We start from the raw sequence: 20,376 nt of genomic DNA, 5'->3' as shown, positions 1-20,376 counted from the left end.
AAGCGGGGGTGAGGTCCGGCCCTGTCCCCGCGTCCCCTTCCACCAGCAGGTGACCTTGGAGGCCGCGGCGTGCGTGCCGACCGCGCCTCGGCGAGGGAAGCAGGGCGCCGGGCCCCCGCCCTTCGGCAGCGGCAGTGCCACGGCGGCGCCGTGCTCGGCCTGCAGCCGAGGGGCCGTTTCCCGGCGGGGGATGGGGTCCGTGACCCCTGCGGAGGGCTGCTGCCGTGCCGCCTCCTCGCCCCTCGGTGGCCGCCGACGCCCGCCGCGGCCCCGAGGTAAGGCGGCGCGATCCGTGACCGCGACGAGGTGCTGGGCCGCGAGCGCTGCCGCCCAGCGGGAACGCCCGCCCCTGGCCCGGCGTGGCTCTGCCCGGCGGGGCGGCCTCGGCTCCGGCCCCGGGCCGGCGCGGGGGGCGCCCGCCCACTTGGGCGTTGCTGTCCGGGCTGGCGGCTCCGCCTCCTCCCGCGCTCCGCTCCGCTCCACTCCGGGACTGCGGGGAGCCGGGGGAAGGCGGTGGCGGTGCGGACAGCATGGCTCGTGTGCTGAGCCGGGACCCGGTGGACATTGAGGTACCCACTCGCCCTGCCGGGACGTGCGGCTGTCGCTAGCGGGGAGGGGGCTCTGCCCGGCGGCGGCGCCCGGCCGGGAGCGCCCGGCAAAGTTTGGCTGCCTTAGGAAGTGCCTCGCCGCTGTTGCCGCTGCCTGCCGGCGGCGTCCGGGGCCTCGCTCCGCTGCGCTTCCCGGCCGCGGGCAGCCCCGGTGGGGCCGGGCAGAGCCAGCCCTGGCCCCGGGAGCTGACCTGCCGCCCGGGCAGCCGCTGCCCTTGTCGGGGGTGGCCGCCGGGGCAGCGGCGGCGGCCTGAGGCACCGCTCCGGCTCCCGCCCCGCGTCCCCGTCCCTCGCCCCGGCGAGCGGGGCCGCCGCACCGCCGTGGGTGTGCGGGGGTGTGAGGGAGGCGGCGCCGGCGCCTCCCCTTCTCGCCGCCTCCTGTCACTCCCTGCCGGCGAAGTCCAGGGCTGGGACCCGGCGAGCCCGGTCCCCCGCGGTGAGGTCCGTCCCTCCCGGCTCCGGCAGGGTTCCAGCGGGGCAGGGCTGCTCGGGGGCCGTGGCCTGCGGGGGCCCTGGGCGGCCTCGCGGGCCTCGGGCTGCCTCCTGCAGCGCCCCCGGTCTCAGCCCCGGCGGCCCGCCGCTGCCCGTGGGCCCGCACAGTCCCACCGCGGGCCAAGCTGGGTTGACCTGCCGCACCGTGTGTCTTGGGGGTAAAACAGTTGTATGGAATGCTGAGCAGGATGGCAGGAGTAGCACCCTTATTTCAAGTGGCTTCCAGTACCTGTGGCACTCGGTGTTCCTGCATGATGCTCCTTGCCGCAGGTGGGTCTGGGAGCTCAGAAGCTGTAGGACATGGCCTGGTGCGAGGCCGAGGTGTGGTAGAGCGGGGCCAAGGCTAGTGCGGTGTGATGTGGTGAGCTCCTGGTGATGGTAGCCGAGTTGCATGATTGGGTCTGAAGGTAGCTTCTCCCACACTTCACAGGACCTTGTACGTGGCTGTAAGCTTCAACTCTTGGAGAGTCTAGCAAAAACAGAGTGATGATAAACCAGCCTGTAGTTTGGTAGTCTTGTTCCAGCCTGACGTGACTTCTTGCTACGGTGTACCTTGAAGTTTAAAATATTAGGTTTAGGGTGGACTATTGCAGCTCGTTGAAGGCCCAGTCATAATATGCAAACGTGCGTGGAAGCTGCTTGGATACACCTTTAGGTCAGTTGTGACCGAGTTTTGTCATCAGTGCTCATCTTGAGGTCTTGTGTCCAGTCCCTTTCCGAACTGAGCTGCTGCTCAAAGCATGACTGGAAACCTGAAGTGCTCTTTTAGATACTCTGATAGACCTGCAACATGGAATGGACAGGAAGAATGGTCTATTGTAGAGGTCTTCCTGGCAGTTAGGGAGGCACAACGGTATAAAATCGGTGCTTGCCTGTCTTTTTCCAGCTCAGTGTTTCCAGAGCAGCCAATCTGGGGTTTTTCTTCAAGTGGTGAAGTTTATTTTTCTATTATAAAAGTTTGATTTTGGCAGTACAAGTTTTTGAGTTCTTTCCTCAAATTCTTAATGCGAAATATTTCTGGGATTACATTGTTTTGCATTTCTAGATATGTATGACTGATTCAATGGACAGTATATCATTGTAGGATCATGTGCTGGTAATAGTATGGAGTACTGCGTGATTTAGAAGATTAACTGATGGATTTTGAAATAGACTAATGTTTGCTTTACTCTCAGGCTGAAACCAGAAAGTTTGGTCAGTATCTTCCTGTGTTTTTGTTTTCAGCACTCATTGAAATTAGCGAGGAAATCAAGGCTGTCTACCTCTAACCAAATGTATTGTCCTTTCCCCATCTGTTTGAATAAATTTAGTCACTGTATGATTTGTCTCCCAGATGAATATATCAATAATTACTGATAGTCTAATTGCAGCACTTCGGGTTTTTTCTTTTTCTTCTTTTTTTTTAAATATATATATATATTTTGCTTCTGGAGGGAAAAAAGTCGTGTATTTTCAATAAAAATGTATTTTATCTTTTTCTTTGAAGTAGGGAAAGTGCATATTAGCGAAGCCTACATCATTGTAGATAAATATTCTCAGAAATTTGGTTGCTGAGTGGAGAGATCTATCAACATGAACACTGGCTACAAAACTTGAATGTTTTGATCACTTTCTTTGTTAAAGTATAGAAACTGAGTGAATGATTTCATGAAACTTATCTCAGTGGTTACCATCTCAAACATAGTTCATATAATTAAAATATTAAATATGACCTTTGGAGTCTCGGTACTACTTTATCATTTACTTAGATAGTTAAGGCTGGATAAAAAGACTTGATGTTATTGGTTAAAGAGGAGCCAAGAATCTGTGCCAGAAGTAGCTAAAATCACAAGTCAGTTCCCAAAGTTATTTAAAAAATAGAAAAATTCCAGTACGCTGTCCCTGAGGAATCTCATCTCCCTTGGTTGGCTTAGCCAGCAGCTTCAGCTCCTGAGCAAATCTTTCAGCCCAACTCATGAAAATGAAGAAATCGCATAGGTAATCTTGTTCTAAAAGTTAGCTTTCCAAATTGTGGAAGACTAGTACTGTTGTGATTAAAGTGTAGGGCCTTCTCCAAAAAATGTCAGTGTTAAAAACCCCAACAAACAGATGCAAAAAACCCAACAACAATCCCTCTCTCCCAAAACCAAAACAAACCCCCAAACTACTGCCAACCCCACAAAACGAAAGCACTGCCTTTTTTTGAATCTGGTCAACTCTATCAAAATGTGCTGAGAACACTCCATTGGTGCAGAAAATCTAAACAAAAGGCTTCCAGAATTGCTGTAGGTGAAAATACCTACCTTGGATGTATGGTGCAAGGACTTCTCTTGGCTTTTTATTTATTGCTTCTCTGTTCTTCTCTTTATAAGAAATTTTGAAATCTAAGGTATGAGGGCAGCATTCCCTTTCTAACTTGTAACATGAAACTGTGTTACATGTACATTAAAATTCCAGATGGTGTTTACAGGCTTCATACAGACCTTTAACAATGATACTCTGGGAAATAAAGTCTTCCCTTTTTTTGCCTTCCCCCTTCTATTTTTTTAGCTGATTCTTTACTATTATTGTGTGTAAACCATATATAATTCTATCTATTGGAAACCTCAGGGTTCTTTAAAGAATGAAAGTTGTCAGATCAAGTACTCAGAAATTAATGAATGACAAAACTGTGAAGTCCTGAGCAGAATCTTAACTTAGTTTCTTGAGTTCATGCAGAATCACGTAACCTTGAATGACATTATTTAATACTGTTCTTCTCTGTGTACTATGTTTTCCTGATTGCATTCCAGTCTTTCTCTGCAGTCCTTCTAGTTATCTCATTCAGTCATGTTTGAGTGGTGGATACTTTCTAGCTCTTTGCCATCCAGTCTGCAGGTAGTGGGAGTAGGTCTCCCAGCCTTCCTTGGTAGGGACTTCTCAGCAGAGCAGAGATGCTTTGCCACACGGTTGTCTCCAACCTGAAACATCGTTAGGAAATTAACACACACACACCCCCAACTTAGAATGAAACAGCGTTATCATTCTTACAGTAGATGGAGAGTATATTGGCATTTCACAGATCAAACTTTCCTTCTGACTCATCTATTTCCAATGTTTAAAGGGGAGCTGGGTGTTGATGAATGGGTAATTCCTTGCTGGGCCAGCAGCTGCGTACCTAGCATGTTGTCACAGCTGTTTTCAGATGTTAGCACTGATGCCTGACTTACAAGAATGAAAGGAAAGGTGTAAGGGGCTAGAGCTGTGTTCTGAAACAGCAATCTGGGAATTGCCTGAGAATTACCAGGGTAAATTTGAGGCACTTTCATATAAAATACCATGAACATCATCACTGTAACTGTGTCAAGCTTTCTCTTCGTTTAGCTTTAGAAAGTATAGATGGCTCTTAAATCACATTTTCTTGCTTGAAAAGTTGCTATAAAATTCATCCATATAGCTTTATTTGGTGTTTACTTTAGAAAGCTAACATTTGTTGTGCTTCTCATGCATTGTACTCTTATTTCTGTGGTGGTGCAATACATAGGTATAAATAAGTTCCTATTGCCCGTTGTGGACAAAAGCTCTACAAAATATGTGAACTTCAGGGTGACGAGGAATGTTTAAGGGCCAGACTGTGTCCATTGGGTGCTGACCTTAGTGAGGACACAGGAGGCTCCGCGAGTTCGTCATGGCATAATAGGCATGTGTGTGTTGGTTTCGAGTTTTTTCAGCAGCAAGATGTACACTGCTCTCTGAAGGCTGCTAATGAAGGTGGAATGAGGTTATAGCCTGGCTGAGCAGCTCATCAAGGGTACAGATTGCACACCTGAACTCAAGGGCTGCAGCTGGTTCCTGGGTTGGGTAGGTGGGGGAACAGGACTTCTTGTAACATGCTTCTTGCCGCATGTAACAGCTACCTGGGAAGTGTCCCTAAGCCTCAAGGAAGCTTTATGGTACAGCCTGCAGTTTCCATACCACTCAAAGTAGCAGATTTGCTAGCAGTGATGGTTCTTCATTTCCTGGGATATGTACTTAGCGGGTGCTACAAAACATGGGCTATGACAGCAAGGTAAGCAAACTTCACTTGAGAGGCTTATTCTTCTCCCAATACAAATGCACAACAGTGGAGGACTGCAGGTAGTTATGTCTGAGAGCTAAGTTTAGTGTCTTCTAAAGGGGGAAGCAGGGCAAGGATTGAAAAACAAAGAATACTGTAAAAGCATGGGAAACCTCCAGCAAGATAGCAGGGAATCCTACTAGTCAGCATGGCTCACAAAACTGTCAAGCAAAGGTTATGTGAATAAATAGCTGAAGCTAGCTTTCTTTGATCTAGGCTAAACTTTTATTTTAAAAAGTCCCAATTATAACAGTGTCTCTCTGTTGTAGATACCTGCTAGTTGTTTGAAGTTCCATAACAGAGCTTTAATACATAGAATTTTTTTTAAGTTATTGCTTTATAGCTTGCCGTGATGATCAGATGGCTGTTCCAAATTGATGGCTGTGTCTTCCTAGGGTCATTTAATGAGCAATCAGTGAGGAAACAAAAATTCCTGTTTTAGCTATTTTTGTTTAATGAATTTCTCAAGCTCTTTTCAATGTTTTAGTGGATTTGTTGTAGTAAACTCTTAGCCGAGTGGAACAGCAATTATAGGATGATTACTAAGACCTCATGGAAGATTACAGACCACAATTATCATGTCTATCTTGGAGAATTGAACAATATGATTTACTCATCAGTTTAAAACCTGGTCTGGCAAGTAGGAAGGAAAGTCTTCAGTATGAAACATTTCATCTTTTCATGTTCTACATGCAAACCCTGTTGATGCTCAAAGAGTTATGTATGATCTTGCCTCCAGTGCTGATAGTCTGGTAAATTGTAGCACTGAAATTCAGTCCTCCAAAATAATGATACTGGGAAAAATGAAAAACTGACTCGTGCTTTTCATTTTCCTTTGACTTTTGAGTTTTAATGTTACTCATGAATTCAACTTCAAATTTTTTCTACAGTTTTAAAATTTTACTGTTTTTGTAAGAAGGTCTTTAAAATAAGACCTGCTACTCCCACCTTTTCTTATGGCTGGGACTTAAGAGTTGCCATTGCAATTACCGACTCTGAAAACAAGAAGGAACTGAAATTAATTTTCCTTGTTGTTATGGATTTCATAAATGGAAATGTTGTAAATGGATTTCATGATCATTTTATATTTTAGATTGGACTTGAATTTTATTCTTTCCTCTGCTGAGTGTTACATCTTTTAAGAAAGTAAAATTACACGTTGATATAGGAAGCTGAGAGATCTGTAAGGCAGGTTTTTGCCCATCAGATGTGACGAGTGCAGTGGTGCAGGGCAGTCTTTTGAGAGGCATTTGAAGAGTGTGGTTTTAGCAGCAGGGCAGAATTTGCAGTTTTCAGTGCAGCTGAGTGAGGTGTGGCTGTGGCTGTATCTGATGAACTGGGATTTGCTTGGACCCAAGGTTGCACGGCTGTCTGTCCCAGCCAGGCTACATGCACGATGCAGTTTGAGCTACCCAAAGGCATGTGCTCCTGCTTTTCAAATGGACGTTTTTAAAAAATCTGCTGTCCATCCTATCCTATGCCATTTTGCCAGTTTTAGTAAAATGACCCAGGGAACACAGATGTAGCTGGCTCTGAGTTGGGAACACACTTCTACTTAAAATGTTGAGAAAAGCTGAAATTCCTGGTGGGTGCAGACAAGCTGGATTGAACGTGTCCTGTTTGTTCTGGCTACGCTAACCCTTTGACAGCACAGAGTTCAAATCAAAAACTGCTTTCTCTCCCTCCCTGGTTGCCAGGCAACCTCCCTCCTCTTATTAGCATATGATTTCTATTCCTTTTTTTATTTCATCAGTACAATGCTGATGTACACACTCTGCTCCTTGCTCTGTGACGTTGCCTTTGAGAAGAGCAGGATTTGTGCCTTTATTTGAGACTTCGGCAAGTATGTGATTTGGCAAAGAAATCAAACATTTAGGATTAGGAAAACCTTGGTCATAAATGTCTTATCAGAAGCTCAGAGGGTGACATTTGTGTGGGCATCTTATCCAAAATCTTTTCTTTTTCATTTGCTGTCATTTGTATACTAAGGGCAGAATTCTTCTCAATGATCAACACAGCAAAAATCTCTGACATCTTTACATGTGCAGAGCATCAGTTTCTGAAATGTGCCAACAGAGATCGGCTACACAGAACTTGGTGGACATTTTGTCATCTTGGTCTATGCAGTTTAAATGCAATGCCATAATTCAAAATGTAAATATAAAAAAATCAGATATATCCAGGTCAAATTGGGACAGATAAATTTTAGTAGAATCACCATAGTCAGCCTAGATTGACACGAAGAGGATCCAGTTTTCCTTGCAAGTAGGAAGAATGCAAGAATCTATTCACGAAGCAATTCTGATAAGTACTCTGTCCTCAAGACAGCTCAGAAATCATTGTGTAACCTTCCCTAACAGCCTTACAACAGAAGAGGGGTTTATTCCCCTTGGAAATGCATCACCTAGATGACTAGCATGTCTGTATCAAACCCATAAGTATGTTTGTGAAAGCTTAGGATAAATGGAGGTCCCACTTTAAAGAGTGGTAGGTCTTAGTCAAAGCCATGAGATGTTTTGGTTCCCTAGGATGTCAGTGTGTTAGCGTGCATTGTGAGTGATGGGGGGTGATTTACTCTGTCCGGTAAGACTGTCAGCCTTAGATGGCCAGTGCTTGGGTCACGTTGCTCAGGCTGGAGAGGGGGAGAAATACACCCTTACCTTTGATGTGTAGTCTCAGAACAAACAAAATAACCCACTTTTCAACATCCATGTTTTCTTATGCTGTGGACTGAGTTGGGCAATTTCAGTTCTGCCCTCTGTCAAAATGCTTAGACCTTATGAAACATCTGGTCTCTTACTGTGGTCAGAGATGCGTCACAAAGCAAATGTGGAATTTTAAGTGTTGTTAGGTCTTACAGAGACTTCACCATTTGAAATTAGGGTTGAAATTTACATTTGAAATTTACAGCCCACCTGTAAAAGTATTTTGTTTTTAATAATGCTTCCAGTATTTATACATATAGTTTCAGAAACCTTTATTAATATCATAAATGTTAATATATGTGGTGCTGGTACTTTATTTGTAAATTTAAAGTGATAAACACAATGAAGTCCTTGAAATGCCAAACCTTTCATCTTTGCTTAAGCCAAGGTTCAGTTTTATTTTCAGTGTGACATTTGCTGCCTGAAGTGTTACAAGTGACTTGACCTTAAAATTACGTTTATTTTGGTTCATTGAAATGGTTGGCCTTTCCAGTTCAACTTGACACCAACAGTGCAAATGGGAGAAGGCAGACATGCTTGCCTGTGACTTCATTTGAAAGCTAATTAAAAAAATATCTAGGTGATGAATCTAAATATTTCCATTTAGATGGGATGGTAGTCATCAGTTAAAGGCAATCATGGTGCATTCTGACATTTTAATTTCAGGTTCAAAAACAATTATATATGTAATTAAAGACAGAAGTGTCCAGGCAGCCAAACTGTCTGATTTAGACATCTTGCCAGTGTATGCCATTGTTTTAATAGATGTACCTGTGCATACCACTTTGAGAATGTAGAAATGAGGTGGAAAAATTGTAAGATGCTTTGAAAGTTTGATATTAGTTAATATCTTCCTAGTGATGCACTTCTTTCAAGTATTAGTCATAAGTGCAGTGCCATTAGGTTTATATTTATTACTGAGTTTGGACTGTGTGCTATTTTCAGATAGGTTGTTGTGGTACCTACTTTATTTATTAATAGATTTTTGCATGCTTTCCTTGGTTCTTTGTTGTGATTTGTTTTAGCTGTGCTCTGAGAAGCCTTATTTAAATCAAAACAACTTCTGTTGGAATGAACTGTTGTGGCCAGGGTTTTCTTGGTCGACAAAACGTTGGACCAACTTGGAGAGAATGAAGCAGGCTGCTGAGTAGGAGGTGCATCACTGAAAATTGGGCTAATGTTTATTAAGATGGGGATCTGTGGTTGTGCTGTATGGTCTGCACTGAGCTCACTACCCTGCCTTGAGAGAGGTCCTCATGCTGCCCAATTGTATTTCTGTTAGTTGATTAAGGAATTATAATATTGTGCTCTGAAGGGAGCCCTTTTTATTCTTGAGATGAAAGAACAGAGGCAGGACATGTCCTTCTGGGTGATGAGGAACAGACTGATAAATATGTGGAGGGAGCCAGAGGAAAGGAGAAATAAAATAGATGTTGCAAGCAAGCTGTTGCTGAATTTAACAATCACAGCATTTTCCTTTACAGCCACTGCACTGTTTAGCATCTATACTAGCATCTAGCTCATTATAAAATGCTTGTTTTTGCTTTGATTGTGAAGGGCATTCTATGAAACCCAATTCTATTCTGCTCTTAACAATAAGCTGACTACCCTGCCATCCGGGCATGTCTAGCATCCATGCAAAACTCCAGAATGCATGTGTGAAAGTAGGTAGAAGTGTTAGAATAGGTTATTAAAAATGTAGACCCATAATGTGAGTAAAGAAGATTGGAAGTATAAAAAGAGGTTTTACACCTGGAAGTTATTATAGTTATTTAGATTGAGTGAGAATAATAACCAATTGTTTTCTAAGATGTATGACACATTTATGAAAAACCTTGAAGGATAAATGGATCTTTTTAGTATGCTACTTCCACAAAGGACTCTATGAATAAAATAATAGTGAGAGAACTCTCAGTGGATGCTGAATACTGCTAATTGATGAAATTATTACTTATTACACTGCAACTGAACTCTGCTTAGAAACACTATTTTCAGTATGATTTTTTGAAAATGACAGCTGAAATGTAAGAGGCTTTGTATTGAAAGTGAATAGTGATAATTTCTTGATATCTTTGAAATGAAGCATATTTCGTTGACAGTTAAAACTGAGAAGTGATTTTTTTTTTTTGTTTTTTTAAGTGCTTAGATCATGGAATATTGCTATGGAAATAAAAGGAACTTTTCTGAAATCAATAAAGTAGACGATGTGGATTTATGAGGCATTTTAAAAATAATTTTAAGTGTTCTTTATAGTAAAGCAGTCAATTATTTGTGTCAGCAGTTTTCATATTATGTCACATGTTAAGGTTAAAAAGGAGGTTTGTGAGATTGGGTGTAATCATTGCATTTAGGAAAACTCTTAATTGTAAATTGAATCAGTATTGAAGAAGTACTCCATGTCTTACTGCTCAGAGCGAAAACAGGAATGGGTACCAGATTTGGCTTTGATTTAGTACTGATGAAATTAAAGCCTGCTGTCCCTCTTGGTGTACCATTTTAGGTCTATGTACTAGCTCTTAAGGAACATTATCGATAATTGGTGTGAGGATCTGTGTGCAGAGTATCATGTGTGATGTAATATTTTGGAATATAACTACAGGTGAATGCAAGATCTGATTTCAGCCTTAATAAATTTGTTCATCAGTGCTAGAGGTGTACCTCCCTCCCTGTTAATCTTGGCAGTCTTCAGCGTCTGAGGGATGAAGTAAGCTTGTGCAAATCCACTCACATACTTACTTATGTGTGGTCGCGTGGACATGCTAGTGGCAGGAACATGAGATGGGAGATTAGAGGTGGTTCCCAGACTTATTCTGCTTCCATTTTAAAGCTGTGCTTAATATTGACCTTTTTTCAGTACCAATTGAAAATGCAAAATTTAGCTCTTCAAAACAGATGGAAGCAAGAGAGTGACAAAAGAGTTGGGAGGAAAAAAATAATCAAACAAGATAACCATAACAGAAGCTATTCTAGAACGCTGGTGATAAAGTTCAGAAATGAAATTAATACAGAACAGAAAAAATGAAAATATTATCGCTTCTCAAAAAAACTACTGTCTGAGTAATATGTCAGCAGTAACCAATACTGTTGATGCTGAGGGACCAGTTCCTCTTTGTTAGGGTATAATAAGAAATAGTTTTCAGAAGATTGTAGAGTATTTGTTCTTAAGTAAAGCAGAGTAGCTTGCATGCTGCCAAACCTTAGCACCAGGTGAGGAGATAAGACTGATTGATTTAGGAGCCCCAGGAAGTATTTAGCACAAAAGCAAAGTTAGTTCATTTTTAACTCCCAGCATAGTGTTCTCTGTGCACTTAATTAATGAGCCTTTAATGAAAAAGTTAAAAGCAGTCTGGAGAGTTGGGTGAAAACTCTTCTGGTGTAGGAACAGTGTTTTTGTCATATTTTCTCTCTGATTTCGTTTTGTAATCTTAGCTGAACATCTGATCAGCTCAGCTTCATTCAGGTTTGCCTTCCACCCAGGTCAGTGGAAGGCAGGAATGTGGGGATGGAGGTCCTGTCATTCCAGGGTGACTCCATGCACAAGTGACTGCTCTTGTCATTTCCTGTGACTCTTCCCCCCTTTTCCAGGCTGTTTCAAATGGAAGCTAGGAAACTCATTTATTTGAGTATAGTTAAGTGTTTAAACTCAGGTAGAGTTTCAGGCTGAGAACCTTCATCCTAGAGGAATGCTTGTGCAAAGGCTGTCAGTTGGTGTGTAAGTCCAGGACAGTGAGAGAGAACAACTGTTGTGGTTGTGTACTTCTTAACGATTCAGTGTTTTGTCACACCCAGCTGGGGTGTCCTGCTTGGCATGTTGGCAGCTGTGAATCCCTTTGTCAGTTGTTGTAAGAGGAAGCTGAATTGGGCATGTAACTTCCACTTCTGGAGTGAGTCACCTGCCTCACTTAAATAACTTACCTGGTGTCTGAATGTAGCCATTTGCTCAGGAAAAGTGAGTGAATAATAGTTGAAAGAAGAGCTGACCCGAGGTCAAGCTGAAGGAAGTAAAGACCAAATCCACATTGAATTGTTGGTTCTTCTGGCGTGTTTCTGAAGCTATCAGGTGGAGGAGAACAGGAAGATGGCTAAAGCACTTATACAACACTTACCTGGGTACTCTTCCTTTGCATTATTTCTAGTGTACTAAATAGTGTCACTTCTGTTAAAGCTGTTCCTGTTACTCTGCAGTATTTGTTCCTGCTCATACCAAATCAGAAACCAAGGGATGCTGAGTTGAAACAAGTGTTTGTTAATATTTCCATTCTAATGGAATCACAGCTTTGTGGTCTTGTGTCTTGTAGTCTAGGAAAGAGCTGTGTTCCGTCAGCAAGATGGGAATTTTGTTTTTGCAAAAGTCCAATACTTAAATTTTTCTGCAGCTTGTAATCCAAGGTTTTAGAATCATTACAGTATGTTTATAGGAGAAATACTTAACTATATTTTTAGAAAACCTTACAAATGATAAAAATAATGATTCTTCTCTGTTCAAAGGTCTCATAGCAGAAATGCAATTTGGCTTAATAAGTAAAAGAGTTGGAAAATAATACCACTGCATACAACACCCTTTATAAAGTATTTTAAAAACAAGTTTTCTGTATAAGCATGTGACAAAGTATGATAGATCAGAATCCAAACGTTTGCTGGCATGTTTTTAGATTGGGCAACTTAATCTGTTTATCCTATTTTTTTAAGAGCATCACCTCTGCCTCCAGCCCACACATTCAGCAGTGTTTAATGTCAATAACATTTAACAATCAAAACTGTTGAATAAGGACAAAGAACTCCAAGGAATTGCTTTGTATTCCCCGTAATCGATGTATGTTCCGTTGTCATCTATAACATGTGGTATTACATATTTACGGAATGTCATGTTCCTTTGCTTAAAGGTGTCAACATAGGATCACTGTGTGCTGCAAAAGAAGGCAATGACATGTTAAAAGGAAAAGGAAAAATCTGCAAGTTTCCTCTTGCCTTACTTGCATTGGCTGTCAAATTTTCTTGCTTGAAAATAGGCTGTGGTAGTTTTTCAACTATCAAACTTTTAATATTTTCATATGAGACTTCACATATCAAACCCTTACTGTTTATAGCGTACCATTAACAAATCCTTCACATTTCTATTTTCTTTCTACATGCTGTTCACCCCCCCCCCCTTTTTTTTTATTAGGATGCTCTGATGTATACGCAAAGTTACTAGAAAACCAGTAGTTCCATTGTCAGTTTTGTATTTTATCAGTGTATTAAACAGTTGCTACTGAAACTTTTGTACAAGTTTGCACATTAGTTGTACATAGGTAAGTTTACTTGTTGCTTAATGTTGCAACAGATTTAGAATATCAGTACTAATAGATAGTTGGCATGTTCTTGGAACAAATACAAATGTTCACGTGTTTCGAGCACTGAATGTACTAGATCTTTTGGATGTATATTGTTGTTTTCATCCTTGCATTTCAGGTTCATTTACTGGACTTTGAAAATCACCTTTTAACAAAGTTTTCAGAACATTGCTTTGCTCAGCTAAAATTAGTTCTGCTGATTTTGCCAATGATTAAACTTAAAGCAGTGATAACTTTTAATGCTAATTTCCCTCCTGTGATCAAAAGTCAGTAGAGCATTCACTTTTCATTAACTGACATGTTTCTAATGCAAGTTTGGGTTTTGGTTAAGCAAACACCCGCTATTGAGGGTTCTGTTGGGAGGTTCCATTATGGGTATACAATGGCATATTTTTGGTTTTGGCACTAAGTTTATTTCCAAAGGCAACTGAGCATGATTTCTCTTTCAATCTGTTTGTCTTCTTGCAGAAAATAGAAGTGAGATGTAAACGTATGTGTATGATAATTATCCTTTTTGCTGTGAGATATTCATTAAATGATTCTCCATGTGAGTGAGCAGTTACAAATGTTATTTAGTATTCCTCATATAACAGAGCAATTTGATGCACAAGCAGTCGAGGCATAGGTAAATATTATAGTGAGGAAACCAAAAACTTCTCTTATACCTGTGATGTAAACCTAAATATTTTCTGAAGCTTTAAGCTGTGATTTGTAAAGGTAACTCTGAGTGTAGTGGGTTTCACAGACTGTGGAGACCATGCACGTGCTTAGTTTTAAAGTAACAACAGCCGTGAAGCTAGGAATCAAGGCTGTGATGTGAATTGCTCAGGTTTTTTTGCACTTAGCCAATTGGTTGAATGATTTAAGACTGTCCAATTAGTCAGAAAATGTATTAAATTGTTAAATGTAGATGTAGAAGGATAGCTGCACCAAATTTTAAACTCTTCCATTTTTAAAGGCCATAAATTAATTAATATTTTAGTCAGCAAAATGAATATGGTAATAGTGAATGCGACTTTGAGTAAATCCATGAGAGCTGTGCTCAGCTATGCCTTCTCTGAATTTGCCGTGTTAATGCTAATAGCTTTTGATGTAATGTATTTTTTATAGTGTGAAAAATGTGATCTCATCACAGAGTAGGGTGTTCCTGGAGAAGCCTCCGATCTCACAACTTTATTTTATGGTACAGTGGAGTTTTAGCCTGCTTTGAGCTGTGTTGCATTTAATGTATACGTGCTTGTGTTAAATATGTGAATAATTCACAGAATGCTGCGATAGTACTTGGATGCTTAAAAGTTAAGTGCGGAGGGTGAGTAATTGCTTAGTTTTCCCTGTGAGGGTCAAGGCACTCTGCAGAGATTAGTTGTGTCGAGGAGGCAGCATGCAGAGTTTCCAGCAGCACAGTTTTCCACCTGGAGCTCTTCCAATAGAGGAAGTAACACTTTTTGTTTTCTGTTTTAATAAACCTTTTATAATTTACAGTAATACCTAGCATAAATGCATTGCTGAAGTAGAGGAATGAAGCTCTTGGTCTGGAAGTTTACCTACCAACAAAATTAAGTAAACTGTTTAGGTTTGTATAATTTTACTACTTTGTTTATCTGTAATGCATTAACTTTGCTTATGTAACAAAGGTGCCTGAGGTATATATACCACGCTTTTGTTAATATAGACATATTCCTAAGTAAGACTTTCCTGACTTTTGTGGGAGTGATTTAGAAAACTGCTCGTTTTGTTAAGAGACAGTATTTACATACTGCAGGGAAATTAGAGGACCATGAAAATCTGAAGTGGTAAAACTGTTCTGGAAAACCCACTTTCTAAGGATCCTGTAATGGGTCTAAGACTACACCTCTAGGATACCAGTATGCAGTGGTATTATTACAGGATAAAGAATAGTTTTATTTGTCACTAAGTATTAGTGGCTGTGTAAGGAGTGCAAGAAGCTGGAAAGGTGTTCTGATACACATGCAGTCTGTTTTAAGGGGAAATCTAAAGTGATGTGGAAATGTAAAGATGAAGATGTACATAGGTGCTATGCTAAAGGCATTGACCTGTCAGTTCACAGCTAGAACATGCTGACCACAAGTTCATCCATTGGCCTTCAAGTTCTTGCTCTTTTTGGAGACACTGAGCTTGTGTGGCTCAGAGAAGAAAAAAGTCTTGTGGTTAAAAGTTGAATCTTTTCCCAGGTGCGTTTGAGCTGCCCCCGGCTGCCCACATGTGTCCCAAGATTCAGGGTCAGGCCGCAGTCCCCTGAGCCTCGTGGCCCCAGTCCCATGGGAGGCATGTTTCCCAGTCACAGGCTGGCTGTCTCCCTGTGGAAGTGGCGCGCCATCTTTCAGCTCTCTGGACCTTGAGGACACTGGTTTGAAGATATCATAATGATGTAAATTGCTGGTTCTCAGGCATGGACACAGAGGGTCACCCAGAGAGTTTATCCTTGTTGAGAGAGATAACAAGGTTGCGGTTTGTCACACTACGATATACCGTAATATAAAGGACTTTCCAGTCAGCTTGTGACTTTGCTCACATGTGCAGCTGTTTGTGTCAGTAACAGAAAACCTATCTGGTAATATACAAAAATAATTCTTTAGGGTTTCTCTTCTGAGTCCCATGTTGTCTGGGATCCTTTCTGGTTCTAGAGTTGGGTTCTCCAAAGGCTGACCACGTTATTCCTCTGAATCTGTGGTCATTTCACATGTCATCAAGCTTTCTTGGGCCTTCATCACCTCACAATTAATCCAGGCCTGAACTACTGTGAAAGCAGTCTTTTTGAAATTTTTGGGTAAATTCCTAAGATGTATGATCAGCCAAGTTATGTAAATTGTAAAGATTCTCATTAGTTCAGATCTTGAGTAAGGAAATACACATTTGACACAAGTGTCAGTTTATGAGATATTCTATCATACGTAAGCATAAGGGAGGAATCCACGCTTTCCCATATTGTTTCAATAATAAAAAATAACACAGAGCTAGCTTCTGGAAGACATGAAATCATAGATACTTATGTTTTGAAATCTTGTTTATCTTTCAGTCTAACAAACTCTCCTAGGACTAGATCTTGCTCTTGCTTATTTGGTAATGAAACTTCCACTTGTAATAGTTAGGGACTTCACATGGTGTTTGAAGTGCTGCATCTAACTGATAGTGCTTCATGCAGCTTTCCAAAAGGCAGAGCAGATGAAAGAAGTAAAATGCGAACTAGGCAATTCAAAAAAGATATTAGTAGAAACAGTTCATGCCTTAGTAATTTTTATCTTAACTGACATGATTTTTAAACAACACTCATTATTCTGGGTCAGCTAATCTCATGAAAACAAATACTTCTAGCTTGGGTTCTTTGGTCTTTGACTGACTAACAATAATAACATTAGTTTCGTGTTTAGTTATACTATAAAATATCAGGGGAAAAACCCTAGCTACTTGTTTCTGTCAATGAATTAACACTTGCATAGCTTTGAAATTAATTGTTTAGTATGCTCATTACTCTTCGAAAAAATAAATATGTTCTCATTATGTTCATTTGGTGAACATATGTATCTTGCAATACGTTTAATGGTGCTTGCTGTGAGGGAGATTGCAACTCTTTTTAAGGAAATTGGGTAGATTAATGGAATAGGGTGGGTTAAATTGCTCTCCACATGCATTCCCTAGCATGCTTAGCCTACTCCTGAATTTTAATTGATATATAAGAAAGAGTTAGCTGAGGATGCTCTGTGAAGCAACTGGAGTAAACCAGGATATAACCTGTGTATTGTAGGGGCTGGGCTAGGTAAATGTGCTGTCTGAAGAAACAAAGCAAATAACACATGGGACCACATTTTATGCCCATAATCACAGTCTGCATGTGAACAGTTGCATTTTCAGCAGCTTCATTGCAGCTGTATGTGTATTCATCTGTGGTGAATTTCAGATGATATTTTGGGGCCGTTCATAACAAACTTCCTCAACAAGCTAGAGAAGGTGGATAGAATCCACGAAAAGAGGAAATTACTACTTTGTCTTATTAAGAAGCTGATAGAATTTTAATACTGCAACCTGTGACAGAGCCTGAAAAGGGTTTTTCTGATCCTTACTCTCGCTTTGAATTACCAGTAACAAAGATGAGGATTACTAAGGACTAAATAGTCCTGGTGCAACTCATTGGTTTCAGTAGGAGTTCTTCCAGAAGCAGAGTATTCTTAAATATTGTAATTTTACCAAATTTCCTTTTTCAAATGAGAGATAAGGTCCATGTAACTTTATTATTATAACGTAACATTACAAGGACACCTTGCTAAGGCTGTTACTTTGGCTTTTTTCTCTCCCTGTTCCTCCCCCCCAAAAAAAAAACCCAACCCAAAACAACAACTTAATGATTTAAAGAAAAGCTTTAAAAATTCGGAGTAAGGTGGTATGTTTTACAAAGACAATGCTGGAGTAGCAGGACTTTTTGACAACTGCCTTGAAGTTACTGCAGTCCCACCTATGATGTAAATTGTACTTTTTTTCTTAATGTCATCCCCTCTCCTCCTCTCTGCCCTCCCCTGCCCCCCCCCCCCCCCCCGATGGTGTTGGAGCATTCCTAATAACCACAGTGCTTCCGTAACTATATTTTATTTTGGTGAATATGCATTTAATTAAAAATAAGATTTAATTGTAATGGCTTCCTATGATTTCAACTAAAAGGGTGGCTTTATGAGGTGGGAATAAAATGGGTGTGACACTTTTAATGAAATTAAAAATGAAATGAAATTTCTATGCCAGAAGTTTATGTTGGATCGCTGCAGAGCATGTGGCAAACCTGTCTTGATTTACCTGAAAATGCTGTATCACAAACAGGATTCCTAACTGCAGAACTTGTCTATCCTGAATGACTGCCTTGAAATCACTTATTGGGAGTAATATTAATTCAAATTACTCACTGTAATATAACATGCTGTTTTAAAACTTTTACAGCCTTTTCATTAATAGATGATAGTGAAGATTAGAGCTAGTATTTTTTGTGTAGACTTCTTAATCATAGCCTTTAAAGTAGAAGCTGAGCAATAAACATCTAATGAATAGCTTATGGCAAGTTTATTCTCAGAAGCTACGTTATTGTGTTGGCACAGATCAACATAACCATTTATCACTAAATGCTCAAAATTTAAAAACTGTAGTGATCACTTATACATGCTAGTCATTCTCAATGTACATTACATATGAGTAGTTTATAGCATTTTAGGATACTTGCAACCTGAATCAATATATATTAGTTATAATGAATATGTTTCCTTCTAGAACAGGATGTATTAGGGAATTAAGCCATTCTTTAGTATTTTTTTAGCTTATGATAATCTTTGTCTTTTAAAATACATGAAAAAAATAATTGTTATGGGTTGTTATTAATGGAATTCCTTAAGATAGTTTTATTTGAGGGAGTCATCTGCAATATATATTGAGTTGTGTCATGTAGAGACAGACCACTTGGCTTTCTTCCCAAAGCGAAGTCTTCAGATTAATCTATGGAAATAGTGAAAGAAAGTATAATACTTTAGTGGCACCCATAATGATCGGTGTTGTGCAAAGCTTCAAGCTTAACTCTACTATTCATGTTGTGTGGCTGTACCACAAGTGTGTACTCAACATGGGCTGAATTTACTTCTGTGTACTTACTCAGCCCTATTTCTTTCTCCATCAACATAGTACATAGATTTCTAAAAAAATACAGCAGCATTGTATTCTGCTTTGCAGCCATTAATGATAGTGGATTTATATCTACTTTATTTTTAATGAAATAAATGTGCCCATTTGTGTAAACCACAAAATATATAATTCATGGATTTGCCATTACTATACAAATAGGATCTTAATGTGAAATCCAAAGGTCGTAGTATTCTGAAAAGTGATGTATTATGTACCCACATCCTCCATTGGGGAGCTTGATTCGTGCCCTTTCAACATCTGGAGAGATCAAACAACAGCTCATCTGGCAAGAATGAGAATTTATGTAGCAGAATAAGCATGGGATTGGGGCAAGCAAGATTACAGATGCTCAAATAATTCTCCTCACCAATGAGCTGCCCCTTTGGTCAGATGGCTAGTGTGTTTGAGAGGTTTGGAGTTTCAGGATTCCTTTCTTGATTGTCCAGGGTGGTTTAGTTTTGTTTAGCTCGGTGCACACATTAAGTGTTAGTTGCAACACTCCTAGAATTTTCTACTCGGTAATTTTCCACTTACTGGCTGACCTACCTGAATTTATTTGTTAAATTTACTAAATGTCTGACTAGCCATAAGCTGTGGAAAATCAGCCAGGGAACTGAAATGAATAAGAAGAAAGCACCCTCACTAATTTTCCATTCTGACAGTTTAACAGACCCAAAAGCATTTACATTGCTTTCCCATTTAGGCAGTTAACTTCTGAGTAGTTCTTAAACACCAGAGACCTCTAGGTAGGACAGCCACCTTGGTCAGCAATCCAAGATTTAGGCAGAGAGTATATTATTTAGGTAGTGGGAATATAAGCAATTTTTGCATTGTATGTGTGATTTAGTATGTTATGTGCCAGTTTTATTTCAGATTTAATTCTGGGACATGCTGCTCTACATAGTCCTTTTGGATTTCTGCAACTGTTGCGCTTGGAGCCATGTTCCTGCTGCAGAATTCCAACAGGAGCAAACATATGGGGATTCTTCCGTCCTTGGCTTGCCCCACCATTTGTTCCATGTTTTAAACCAACTGGTGCTGTACCCAGTGGAGTACATCTGTTACAGTTTATTACTAGAAATTTGCAATTCATTTCAGTTTGCTAAAATAATTATAATATTCATGGCCAAGGGTACTGCATTAAACAATTACAAAAGAGAGTAGGCAAAGTTTTGCTAAAGTGTACATCTGATTCAGGACCCTACTGCCCAGTTTGGGTGATTTGGGCACTCAGCATCCTGTCACCAATGAGTCAGATGTGCTCTGACAGTTGAGTTTGATCATCTTGAGAAATCAAAGTAGCAACTGAGATGCTGTAAGTGACATCCCTTATGTGAATGTCCCTGCTCTGTTTTAATTAAGAATGAAATAAATTAGCATAAACTGCCACTGAATGCGTTTGGTTGCCACATCTTGCCTGAGGTACTCAGCTGGGGAACACCCAGAAATGGAGCAGAGTCTTTACTGCTGGAATTGCAGAGGCACATCTAATA

At 40.7% G+C, this 20,376-nt stretch overlaps 1 protein-coding gene across 1 annotated transcript in view; it reads left to right on the top strand.

The window, feature by feature from the left end:
• Positions 1 to 451: 451 nt before the first annotated feature.
• The window catches only part of DPYD (dihydropyrimidine dehydrogenase), a 366,851-nt gene continuing 346,926 nt past the window's right edge, over positions 452 to 20,376 (top strand). Inside the window, exon 1 of the mRNA XM_037404065.1 lies at positions 452 to 569. Within this exon, the coding sequence (XP_037259962.1) occupies positions 531 to 569 (39 nt within the window). The 5' untranslated portion in view covers positions 452 to 530. The remainder of the gene's footprint in view (positions 570 to 20,376) is intronic.

The sequence above is a fragment of the Falco rusticolus genome, chromosome 11 (assembly GCF_015220075.1).
Source record: "Falco rusticolus isolate bFalRus1 chromosome 11, bFalRus1.pri, whole genome shotgun sequence".
Classification (NCBI taxonomy): Eukaryota; Metazoa; Chordata; class Aves; order Falconiformes; family Falconidae; genus Falco; species Falco rusticolus.
Note: the sequence above shows the minus strand (reverse complement) of the source record. Positions and strands in the feature narration are given on the sequence as shown.